We start from the raw sequence: 12,887 nt of genomic DNA on the forward strand, positions 1-12,887 counted from the left end.
CATATTTTTAATTTATCAATTTATATATATATCGAATTTTATATTTTAAAATCGAAACATATTAAAATTTGATATTATAACATTCCAACAGAGAAAGTCTTCTGATATTCCAAAGAAGAAATCTAAACGTTAATCTTTATTACAATTACTTTCTTATACTTCTGACACAAAAAGCAAGTCACTCGTAGCATGGTAGAATACATTTAAAAAATGCGTCTAAGTGCAATTGATCCAATATTATAGAAGATATCGAAGATAGCGACTATCAAATGATATAACGAAATCTCTCAATATAAAAATCTCTTTTAGGAAATTCCTCGAGATAAACCGAGCGACCCAGGTCGATAAAACAATATCCGTGAATTGATAAGAAAAATGTGGTAACGGCTCTTCTTCAACTCTCCTAATGGACGCTGGTTTAAGTGCGCGTCGCTCACAGAATAACGTGACTGATACATCGTATCACAATCGAGGAAGAAAAAAAAAGACATGTGACTCGATCTGTACAGATAAAGTCATGCACAAATACGTATATAGGAACAATTCATAGCCAGACGTTACGATCGAATCAAAAGTTGGCGTACACATCCGGATTAATATGCACTCACTAATTGCAGGCTGCATATTGTCAGTAGAAAATGCCTTCTGCTGCAAATTCCCATGTCATTTGGCCGCGCTCCGCTCAACGAGCGATCTCGCGCGGTACGATCGGAGCAAATAACGACGGCACTCGCTCGCACTGCATCACTACTGCGGCACGTTTCGCTGCACCATCGCCATCTTTTGCTTTTCCCCTGTTTGTTGCTCGACTGAAACACTTGTTCTACCCTCCCTATCGCGCGCGGTATGACGGTATCACTGTGTGCGAACTGGTGCGAACCTACGATCCACAGCAAGTGGCATGCACCGTGCGCTCGTAGCTAGGCGTAGCCAGGCAACCAAAGCCCGGAGCACGCTCGTTTTGTCACGGTTGGTGAACGACTGCCACCACCGCGGCACGTGTAAGAAATTTGCCTCCCCTCCCTCAACATCGTGGCAGCTGGACGAAATAACGTGTTGCTTTGTCGAGGCCGAGCTATGCACCTCTATTCGATTCTATTCGATTAGAGAGAAATATAAATATATAACGTTCTTAAAAATAAAAAAAGACATGGGTTTGGGTGCAGAAAATTAAAATTCTAATTCAGTAATGCGAAAATTTTTATATAAAAAAAAAAAAAATAAAAGGTAACAGTTATATAAATTTGTAAGTGTAGGTCGAAATCGTGCTGTATGTATCGATACTGCTGCGATAATGCTATGAGCAGGTCTGCCAAACTATAAATATGAATTTTCCCGCCATTGAGAAAGGAATGTATCTAAAATAAAACTAATGATATGATTGGATATAATTAACCCAAATACCTAAACATCCATTCACTAAAATGTTCTTGCATTCACCAAGTAATATTCAAATACTCAAATACTTGTTTTATTTCAGAAAAATAAATATTCAAGTACAATTTGGTATTCATTAAGTAATAATTGGTTCGAAATATCATTCAAGTATTATTAATTTTATAGACCATATTTCTACATAAATACTTCAATAGAAATTTATTAATTATAATTAAATTATTTAAAAAAAAAAGAACAGAAAATAGCTCTTCCTAATTGGCAATCATTAATTTAATTTAATTTTTTATACACTATTTGTTATTTTTGTCATACAACGAACTTAAATATATTTAGTTATAAAATTTATTAAAAGTTGCATTTTTTTAATTTATTTGTTTTTAATATATTTTTATATTTTATTTCTTATCATTCTTTCTCTTTCCAAAATTTGATTAAAATTATTCGTTTGGGTACAGAAAGTTCCAGGAAATGTAACTGAACGAACAGATATATTCGATAATCGATAATCATAAATTGTTACGTTCAAGCTACGGAATGTCTAAAACATGTGTACACATTGTATCTAATTTATAATTTACTTTAAAAGAATTTACATAATTATTATTTGTTATAAAACACAATGTAGAAATTGTTATAATACCAAAACTCGCGAATAATTAATAATTGTTATTTATGAGATCGCCTTATCTTTGAAGTCAAATTAAGTTTCTAACATTCTAACGTCAAGATTATCAAAACTATTAAAAATTCTTTGTCTTCCGTATTTCTCGTGGTTTTACTTCTGTACACGTATCTTCAAAAACGGTAGGAATATACTTAAAATTATTAAAAGATTATAAAAAGATTATTTGCTTAACGTTAAATAATAGAACAGTTATTATAAAAACATAGTAATTATTTTTGTAATTACATATAGAAGATACATTTCTAATAATCTTTATTTATCTTTCCGAAAAGAAACTTGTTTCTCGATTTTATACATATTATGTAATTTTAATTAAAAGCACCATGAATCTCTCTTATTTTTCCGAAAACATAAATTGTATATAGAGAGTAATTATAAAATGGATTATAAAAGTAATTTTCAGAAGATTGCGATCACCGCCGTACATTACTCGAGAATGAAAAAGGACAGAATCTCGAAGAAACAAAATATTTCTTCGATCAAGGAGATTCCAAAATTGGTAAATTTTCGAAAACTCAGACAAGCAAACGTAATTCTGCATGGCAAATCTGCTGGGTCTCCAGCACAAAAATTCCAACGCGAACTACAAGGTCTATTTGCAGAAAGTGTAAAAGTAGACGATTTCAAGCATTTAAAAAAGGTAACTTATCATCCATGAGCATCGTATTTAACAATAAAAGTGGCTACTTGATTCCGAAATTTATTTTTATTACAAAAATATTTGTATTTAAAAAAAATCTGATTATTGTTGTATTTAATGTTAAATTTGTGATCAATAATATGTATGCTTTGGATTCCTCAAAGATACGGCTCTATTAAGGTGTAACGAGGGCACGTTTCGCGTGCGGAAGATATATGGAGATGGGAATTGCATGTTTAGAGCGATCAGCTACATTTTGTGGCGAAACGAGGAAGAGCATCAATCGCTCCGAGCTATGGTCAGTTCGACCTCAGTCAGTTGTAATTTAACTGTAAATATTTTAACTAGATAAATATGAAATTCTCGCTACATGTGAAATATCACAAATATTATAGATTGATTGCAACGAAGTTAAAAACAGAATCGTATCGTGATGGGAGACAAAGGTTAATTAGTTAAAACGCGTAGATGCCATATATTTCTACTCTATAAATATTACTTTTTATGATGTCAACTTGATAGTAACACAGGCGGTAATTGATATATGACATGTATAACAGCTATGGATCATTTGGTAGGTTGTGCAGCATATTAAGAGCAATTGGCGCGAGTACGGTCCATTCGTGATAGCTGAATGGAACATTTCGGATTGCCAAGAATACTACGATTACATGAGTTTAGTAGGCACATTTGCCAGCGAGCTGGAATGCACGGTAGCCACAAAACTTCATCGCATGAATCTTTCGATTTATCGCGAACTTCCTGGCAGATACGAGCTTAAGTTGGTCTTCCATAACCGCGTGAATATTAACTATGAAACCGCGAGACTCCTATTCACCGGATGTTCTGAAAGCGGTCATTACGATGTTTTGTTACCCGATTCAATGTCAAGCTTTCTTATGGGCCAATAAGTTAGACTTTGTGGCAATTAATAAAAATGAATAAAAGTTAAAATAATTTTTGACAAGATCAAATAAGCAATTAAAATTATAATATATATACAAAAATTTACTTTACTAATTTTTTTAACAACTATGACATATTTTGCGTTTTGTAAAAGATATTGTTTAATTTATGAGAAATATAAAAAATATACAAAGGAGTATGTAATAAATGTATACTAAATTTATTAAGACGTAATTTTTAATTTGCGAACATAAAATTTAGTAATATCTTTGTAAGAGATAGATTTAATCAAATATGGTAGTTAATTGATAATTATATATTTGATGAGAAGGATAAAAAAAAAGGTAAAGACAAATTTTTGAATTTTTATTAACAGAAAATCTATTTTCTTAAAAACTACGAGGATCGTCTTTATATAGCAATATAATAATGTACTAAGATATTGTAATACATGACGATTTATAATTCTAATTTGACTCCGTGTGAATATTTGGAATGATTCTTCCCTTCACATAATTCGTGGGAAAAGGTACTTCTTACTACACAAATTTCAAACAGCTTTTTAAAGGTTTTTACTGTCTACCTCGAGGAAACTCGCTAACAGAAAATGTGAATTCCCACACTTGTGTTGGTGGCCGACTGGAATGCTTCATGCTTCATGAGCAAGAACAGGATTTAAAAGGAATAATCGCATCCCTGCGTGTGAAGCCATTGTGAGACCGTCGTTATTGCGCTATAGATCACACAACTGAAATACAAGATCGCAAAAAGTCAATTAAAAATGATATATACTGTATCAAGAATTTAATTGCCACAAAATCAAATCTGCATGATTTATGCGAATTGTGCAAAAATGTTGAGATGTTAGCAAAGTGAAAATAAACGTACATGAAATAATAAAATAAAAAATTCAATATATGAAAGAATATTACAACAGTTTACATAATTGTGTTTAAAATAAAGATTTTTTCATTTTTTATTGCATATATGCTGCAATATGCTAAAAAATTTATTACTTCTTCAAATTTCTTCAAATTTAATTTTAACTCGAAATATTCAAATATTCATATTATATAATGTTTAAAATAACATAAATCGATCTTAACAATTAATCTTGACTAATTTTTAATTAGTTATTATCAAGCTTTTTACCTTATTTGATACATCATTTTCGAGCACCAATTAATGCTAATGCTGCATTGGCCTCTTCTGATTGCCTCCACAACCTCCTTAGCTATTGCTTGTTCTTCTTGTCTTCTCGAGGAACTATAATATAATATTAGTGATTTGAAATTAGTTATTAGAGGAACAATGAGAAAATTTCTTTATTCTCTTTTTCTTCTTTTTGGGAAAACTCACCTGCGTGCTGTTGTAGGTGAAATCGCGAGGAAGGTAAGATGGCTATTATGATTGCTCAACTCCTGACCCAAACTTTCCATAAGACCTAAATGTAAATAAATCACGCGCTATTAACCAACATGACACTTATTGTTTACCGCACGCGATTTGTTGAATGGCTTTTATGATCGACTACACTCACCGGCAATCGCCGCCCTCGAGCTCAAATATACATCCTGGGTTGATGTAATTGGCGTAATTCCGACAATGTGTGCTCTGTCGCGTTGTAGCATAAATGGCAAAAATGCCAACATCGTCTACAATGAGAAAAAAAAGAAGAAGAAAAACTGTATCACAGTTTAACAAACAAAGGCAAAGATATGTGCAGGAATGTAGTTGATGATATAATGATCTTAGCCGAAAGGCAGACCTAGTCAAAACAATGATAACACAAAATATGCCAAAATGAGATCGAAAACTGAAAGTACTAATTAGATGGATTAAAAAATAAAACGGATTTGCGGATTCAAAGATAAAAAGAATATTTAAAGACTTACAAGCAGATATTAAATGTTGAAAAAAGCGCAATAATAAACGATAAAGATGAATATCAAGAGATGTATGTATGAATGTCTTATGACATGACAAAATTGCTTCAAGGACACAACTGACGCTCACCCAATAATGACTCATGAGAGTAGTATTGGCTGTATCGAAAATATCTTGATAAGACTGTCCGGCACAGGTCACTAGGACGTCGATGCCACCGACCTCATCCTCGACCTTCTTGGCGATCTCACGTATGGCATTACGATCCAGCAGATTACATTCGTATGCTGCCATTGTGGGTCCGACATTCTCCTGCTCTTTTTCCCTGTGGTTAGGTCCGATTCCCTTCACTTTATTGCACCGTGATTTTAACCTAGTTGTTATCTCCTTGGCGGATCTAAAATCGTTATCCATGCAGATCACAGAACATCCACCCCTCGCGAATTCCTCGGCAAGAGACTCTCCGAGGGCCGACGAGACACCGGCAATCTATTATAGAAAACATTTGTCCGTTAAGAAAGAATTATTCTATATTTTCAAGACTATTGAGTTTTAAATCAAATTTATATTTATATGTAATTTACGATAGAGACAGAAAAAACGCAAAATCTTAAGATAACTACCCAGATAGCCAAGTCTGTAGAAAGCAGATTTTTTTAAATGTCTGCCAACAAAATAATAATAAGAATTAGATGTATGTAACAAAACTGTTGACAGACTGCTAGAAAAAAATGTAACATAAAAAATGTAACACAAAAAAATGTAATCTGCAAGAGTCAGATAATGTCGGCAGGATCAGCTCAGTTTCTGCCAACAATTTACCTTCACATTATATCGACAGGCGATGTTAACAGAACACAAATCTAATGCAGCCGCAATTGATGGCAGACTATCATCATTTTCTATTCGAATCTGCTAGAAGACTGCAGATATTTTGCTATCTGGGTATTTATTACATTTAATTGTATCACATGCAGAATTTATTTCTTCTAACTTTTCAATTCTAATTCAAATAATATTTATTACACTTTATAAATTATACATATTATGTAAATTAAATATTTAAATTGTTAATTTTAATTATAAAAACGTAATAGTTGTATATAATATAAATTAATAAATTAATAAAATATATAATTTCAAATTAGTGAATAGAAAAATGTACATACTAAAACTACATCACCGCTCAAATCCCTTGGTGGCTTTGGCAGAAGAGATTTTATGACATTAAGGATGACTAAGAAACTAGAAATTACAGCGCCAATTATAAATTCGGAACTGAGATAAAACAAAACATTAATCGAAAAGCCTGTCCTTGAAGCCTTTGTAGTCACTGATTCGTCTTTAACTCGTAGCATCATCCGCTGCAAAATAATACAAATTAATTATTTTATTATGATATTCAAATTTGATAAAACTTATTTAAAATTTAAGTATTAATAACTACAAACTGTAAGTTAATTAATAATTAATTGATTTATTTGTTATGCTTTTATTTATTAATTTATTTATTATTAATTTATTTATTATTGTAGATTTTAAAATGTATATACAATTATTATTGTATAATCATTATTATTAATTTTGAGAAATAATACAATTATAATTTGTTAATATATAATGTTACAATTATATTCATTAATCTTCAATAAACATGATTGGGTCTTACATCATTCGTGTCTTACACATTTCTTTTCTTTGAAATGCTAGAAACATCTAGCTAAATTATAGTCTCTATGTATCCTTTCTTTTTTTAATATTCAACTTAATTATTTCTTAATTTTTTTCTTTACTGCACTTATAAATATCTATCTTACTTGTAATTGGAAGGTATGATAAATTATACTTGCACTCTGTCGAAACCAATGCACTTTCATATAAGAAAGTATAATATCAACGCGATTATGAGCAAGTAGTTATATAACGTGCAACGTTCTGTATGCCTACCACATGACGTATAATGAAGAATGTAACACTTTATAGACAAGCAAGCACCCCAAAAGATTTATGATCCTTCGCATCGAGATGTGAAAGCAAACTAATTCTACAGAAATGAATCATGTATGCCAGAGACTGTTACAAAGATTCTCTATACAAGTTGAAATATATCCTAAATAGGTCACATTATTTTGATCTAGTTTTATATATTGCATAATTAAAAGATTTTAAATTATCGTTTTAGCATAGTAACACGTGTTTAATTCTTAAATAAAGTTCCTATTAATGCAACGTTTTTTACGGTACATAATTTTTATGTTGAATAATAATTTGTATCTTTTATTAACACTTAAAATTTGCTATATAATAATTCACTTTTTATTACTCGTGATATAATTTATAATTTTTGTATTTCATTAAAAAAAATATACAGTTGACTGAATAATCCCGGAAATTAATTTGCATTACTTAAGCTGTGAAATATATGCGTCTGCTTCTATTTCTGCTTTACTAGATAAACATACTAAATTTACTTGCAAAATGTCATAAAACCGCTAAAGATCTCGTCAGTATTATGTAAGATTGATAGCATTATATAACGTAATATTAACGTAACATTAACGTTTTTACTATGCAAAGAAGAAAATAAAACAGTTATAAATTATGTGAGTCAAACTGAAATGGAACGCGTTAAGAAATGTTGGACTTGATATAAATACTCAAAACTTCATATATTTTAGCTACAGTTTAAACATTAACTTCGGAAAAAAATATTCCCTTTTTTAGTATAATATCTCATAATATAACCTTAATTATAATATAGATAAAACAAAATTATGTAAATATTTATTTCAAAAAACTTTATTAATTCTATCTTAAAGGAATAAAATAATAGTTTAAAATGTAATTCTTTTTATGTAACTTATTTTATGTAAATTATTTTATAATTATATACGCTTTTATTAGATTTTATAACTATGATTACAGTGTAGACAGAAGAACTTTAAGAAAAGTTATTAAATTTGTATAGAAATTTTCAAAAGTTATGTAAAGAATTCTAAAAAAGTTTTCACCAAGAATAGAGTATACAAAACTTTCTGACTGGATAAATGAAACATATGAATGTGTATATATCTTTTAAAAGAAGATTGAAAAAGAAGATTGAAAGTGCTGTGAAGTTTAACAAACCATAAAGTTGTACCATTTGTTTTTTTTTCTGTTTGAATAACATAAATCTTTGGTTGAGTCGTTTCGACATAATCTTGACAAAAAAACAAACAATATCACTTTTGAAATGTTTGTTTAGGCACGCCTAAAATCACAAATAATATAAAAAAAGTTTCTTAAAACAGCGGAGAAAACTTGTATACTCGTATAGAATACATAATTCAATACAATGTAACTTCAGTATTAAGACTGCAAATTTGTGCAGGTGGAGACTAATTTGCAGCACGCTAGGAACTTTGATGAAATAATTAGTACAATGGAAATTAGAATATAAAGATATAAGATAATAAAAAAATAAACATATAAAGTAATCGGATTAAGGTTTAATGCCCGTAAATGTCAATGCACTTGTCATAGACATATAGTGGATTTCTCAAATGCAGTCTTAGATATATAAGCACGAATAGCTTATTGGAAAAATATGAAAATATGAGGAAACACGCGGAACACAAAGTGTATGTAAATGCGCGCTGCATATCTTAACTTGCAAATGCAACATTATAAATCTGATGCGGTGTTTATAGAGCGAACACTATTTTTCCTATTATGTAACAAATATGTATTCTCTTTAAGTGCACCACTTTCCACCAAGTAAGAGTAAGCAAAACCCAGCAGTGCATTTGCCGTAATCAGATATCTATTATCTGTTATATAAAGCTATATATAAGAAAATCTATATATAAAAAAAATTAAAAGCTACCGTTCGAGATATAAGCTTGAAATTCGTTCTAAATTGATATTTTATGGGAAATGATAAAATATTAATGCAATGAACCTTTTGTTTGTCACAATTAGTAACGCCGTAATAAAAACTATTAATAGCGATAATAATAGAGTCAAATAACAATTATTAATGTGAAATAACGGCAATCGTCACCGCAAAGCACTCATAAAAAATTGAGATGAAAGTATAGATGAGATGTTAAGACTTAATTGTTCTTAAAGGCACTAATTACGATATTATCATTTTACTGATTGAAGCTGAGTCAGAGGAAATTTAAATTTTTTCACGTTCTGCGTACAGATTGACAGGCGATCATATCTCATAATGCACTCAAGTAATTGTGCAAGGCATTCATCTTCAAAGTTTTTCTATATATAAATACAAAGTACAAGTTTAATTAATCATTTTAAATTACGTTAAAATATAGAAAAATGAAAAAAATATATACTTAGCTTTAATCGACTCTATCTGTGGTTTCCAATATTATAATATTAATTATAAACTTTATCGAGTTTCTAATCAAATTTCCAAAACAAACTTATACATTTTCTTACGTAATATTTCGGCATAGACGTGATTTCTCTAAAAATTTTCTTACCCTTAAAACAATAGCTCAAGATAAAGGTTGATTATCTATTGTGTAACTTTTTCATATTTATTCTTTTAATTGTATTTTTGTAAATTAAAAAATATTAATTGAATATCATCAAAAGTCAAATTATATTTAAAAGAAATCTAGAACAAAGACTAGCAGTAAAAACAGTTAGTCATTAATCCGTTTCACGTTAACACAAAGAAATGCAGGTATCTAATGAATACTTCGTATTGGATCAATCGATTTCACGTGATAGATCGACAAATTACAACTTACATCATTACGTATTAGGTTCGTTCTCGCCGCACTCTTATAATTTGCAGGAATAATATTTTTATTTTGAATAGCTATTCTGTAATTAGAATACCATGTCTATTTCAAATCGAGTAAAGTAGAGATTAATGATAGTGCAGGAACCGAAACATTCTAAATAATAGCGTATATTTTTTATGATCAGTTTGTTTACGTCATCACATTCCCGACACGTTACACAAACCACATATTATTTGTAAAAGGCACTTGAACTTTTGTTGCCATTCGTTTGAAGTACACATAGATATATAGCATAAAACAAGATTAGTCACTTCTGTAAGTTTGGTACAGTTATATATATTTATAATGTAAAAATAGATATTATTAATTAATTTTGTTAAAAATATGTATTTATATATATTTTTATTATTTAAAAACTATTCAAATCTATTAATTAAAAAAATCTACTGATAATCCGTAACATGTTTTTATTTGTTTTAAATGGTTTTTTACTCGTTTCATCTTGTAATATGTCAAGACAAATAGGAGTGGATTAATAAACTTGATGTATCTATTTGTAAAATTCTTTTATCAATAAATTTTTCAGTTATTCTAGATATCTGAATATTTTAATTAATTGTAAATAAAACATATACAATACATATGCGGTCTGTTTTCTATGAACTAGTACACTTTTGGAACTTAAAATGAGATAAGTATATGTTTGATATTTGTCAAAAGCGAGAAAAGGAGTTCTAGTGCAGTCTCGTGCAGGAACAGAAAACAGACCAATGATCTCTTTTATACACACATATATATATATATATACATGCATACATATATATATTCTCTTGTATATATTATATAAATACATATATTTTAGAGCTAGACAAATTGTATTCTCTAAATTCAACAAGTTAGTTAAGTGGATATTCTTTTTCTCTTTATAAAATTTTAATTCAAATATATATTAATTATAAAAACACTTAAACACAATTCAAAGTCTTAAATATTATATTAAATTTCTTATCAAAATTGTATTGTCAAAAATAATAAAAAATTAATGAAAAAAAAGATATAACATTAGCAGGATTAGTCTAATGTGGAAGTAATCTTATTAATTCAACAACAATACTAACAAATAATATTTTATTACAATTTGAGCATAATTTATTTCATTAATATTATTATTAAATTAACAAGATTATTTTCAAACTGATGTTAACTGATGTTAACTGATGATTGCTAATAAAACATTGTTTTTTCTATGTGTAGATAAAATAAAAGATAAAATTTTAAAGTTTCTATTCTTGATATAAATCAAATTTTAGAGTAAATTTTAAACCGTAAATTTTATTATGAATGCAAATTGTCTCTTCGCATACCTATTTTAACAGATTATCCAAATTTACACTATATAATATTATATAAGTCCGCATATAGCACAACGCAGCGGTCTTATAGTCGCACAGAAGGAATAGAGCGAGAAACGTTACCGCGAGGGACGCGTAGATCACTGGATCACGTTGGATCTCCAAGTCACTCGGCAGTTTTGTGAACAGTGGGGAACGTAAAGGAACAACAATTCCGTGAATGTAACGACGTCAGTGGTCAGTCCGCTCGAATCGCTTGAACTTGACTGAACACTGGAACGGTACAACGCACTGAGAATAGTCAAGTTATAAGACCCAACCAAGGTCGTCGTCAGCGCCGTCATTTACTTGTTCCTTTCCTTCTTCGCTTGAGTATTTTCTATCATTCTCTTTATGTAAATAGTGCTGGAAGCTGCACATCATTAATCGCATAATAAATTCGTAATATAACTTGTTTGATTTCAATATTAATAATGTACATCTAGATTTCCTAATTAAAATATTCTTGATTGAATGGAAAAAGAAATTCTATTATTGATTTTTAATTACGTTTATTTATAAATCTTTAATATTATTATCAAACAAGTAATAATGTTAGTAAAATTTTACGTAAATTATTTTGTAAATTCATCTATTATATAAATTTATTATAGATTTTATAATATTGTATTACTCGCGTTTAGCAATAAAACAAGATAAAGTTTTTAATTTTATTAAGCAAAAAATTAAATTTATTGTGCAAAAGAAAAATAGATGAATTTATTATTTAAAATCAAAGTCTTTAAATGCTAAGTTCTGAGAGATTTATATATATTGGAAGAAAAGATTGGCAACGCAATCAAAAATTGGCTGCTGCAGCAATTAAACATGTTACCATATTCGGCTGATCTCTTTTTTCAATGTACATATATAGAAATTAAGATCCGATGACAGAAAGGTTGTAACACTTTTTTTTCCGATATAGACTTCGGAATGCAGCTTGCTCACTAAGTGGTTGATTCTTGCTCACAGATCTAACTATTTGTGTCAACCGCTCACTGAGAATTCCGAAATCCATCGAAAGAAAAGTATTGCGATTGTAGCTGTACAAGAAACTTGTGGATTAATTCTAAACAGAATCGTAAGACTCGTAACGTATTCTCGTAGAACTTATAACTAATATTCTCTAATTTCATGCGTATGTATCGTTTATTCTATGATTTTTATATCTATAATTTTTGATAAATTTTGGCTAGTGAGAAGCTGTCTGTAAAAATATTGTA

At 29.4% G+C, this 12,887-nt stretch overlaps 2 protein-coding genes across 7 annotated transcripts; one reads left to right on the forward strand and one right to left on the reverse strand.

The window, feature by feature from the left end:
- The first annotated feature begins 2,119 nt into the window (after positions 1 to 2,119).
- LOC108746261 lies at positions 2,120 to 3,697 on the forward strand. Of its 2 annotated transcripts, none has more exons than XM_018482918.1 (4): positions 2,120 to 2,202; positions 2,487 to 2,723; positions 2,888 to 3,021; positions 3,302 to 3,697. In XM_018482918.1, the coding sequence occupies exons 3-4, from the start codon at positions 2,956 to 2,958 to the stop codon at positions 3,632 to 3,634; spliced, it is 399 nt and encodes a 132-aa protein (XP_018338420.1). In that variant the 5' UTR covers positions 2,120 to 2,202; positions 2,487 to 2,723; positions 2,888 to 2,955; the 3' UTR covers positions 3,635 to 3,697. The 2 variants fall into 2 exon arrangements, with proteins under 2 accessions (XP_018338420.1, XP_018338429.1); XM_018482927.1 differs by having other exon boundaries at positions 2,490 to 2,723.
- A 391-nt stretch (positions 3,698 to 4,088) lies between these two features.
- LOC108746182 (short-chain dehydrogenase/reductase family 16C member 6-like) lies at positions 4,089 to 11,886 on the reverse strand. 5 transcript variants are annotated; one of them, XM_018482823.1, is made up of 7 exons: positions 11,749 to 11,886; positions 6,686 to 6,880; positions 5,646 to 6,005; positions 5,170 to 5,284; positions 4,989 to 5,073; positions 4,782 to 4,883; positions 4,089 to 4,377 (listed from the first exon to the last, which is right to left on the reverse strand). In XM_018482823.1, the coding sequence occupies exons 2-7, from the start codon at positions 6,875 to 6,877 to the stop codon at positions 4,305 to 4,307; spliced, it is 927 nt and encodes a 308-aa protein (XP_018338325.1). In that variant the 5' UTR covers positions 6,878 to 6,880; positions 11,749 to 11,886; the 3' UTR covers positions 4,089 to 4,304. The 5 variants fall into 5 exon arrangements, with proteins under 5 accessions (XP_018338325.1, XP_018338295.1, XP_018338304.1 ...); XM_018482793.1 differs by having other exon boundaries at positions 4,782 to 4,895; XM_018482802.1 differs by lacking the exon at positions 11,749 to 11,886 and adding an exon at positions 11,638 to 11,732 and having other exon boundaries at positions 4,782 to 4,895.
- Between the last annotated feature and the right edge of the window lie 1,001 nt (positions 11,887 to 12,887).

The sequence above is a fragment of the Trachymyrmex septentrionalis genome, unplaced genomic scaffold (genome assembly GCF_001594115.1).
Source record: "Trachymyrmex septentrionalis isolate Tsep2-gDNA-1 unplaced genomic scaffold, Tsep1.0 scaffold107, whole genome shotgun sequence".
NCBI lineage: Eukaryota > Metazoa > Arthropoda > Insecta > Hymenoptera > Formicidae > Trachymyrmex > Trachymyrmex septentrionalis.

Coding starts and splice junctions, on each gene's coding strand:
- LOC108746182 (XM_018482793.1), bottom strand. CDS start 6,877: ATGATGCTACGAGTTAAAGACGAATCAGTGACTACAAAGGCTTCAAGG. Junction 5,074..5,169: donor CTCGAGGGCGGCGATTGCCG/GTGAGTGTAGTC, acceptor ATTTACATTTAG/GTCTTATGGAAAGTTTGGGT. Junction 4,896..4,988: donor TCACCTACAACAGCACGCAG/GTGAGTTTTCCC, acceptor ATTATATTATAG/TTCCTCGAGAAGACAAGAAG.
- LOC108746261 (XM_018482918.1), top strand. CDS start 2,956: ATGTTTAGAGCGATCAGCTACATTTTGTGGCGAAACGAGGAAGAGCAT. Junction 3,022..3,301: donor ATCAATCGCTCCGAGCTATG/GTCAGTTCGACC, acceptor ATCATTTGGTAG/GTTGTGCAGCATATTAAGAG.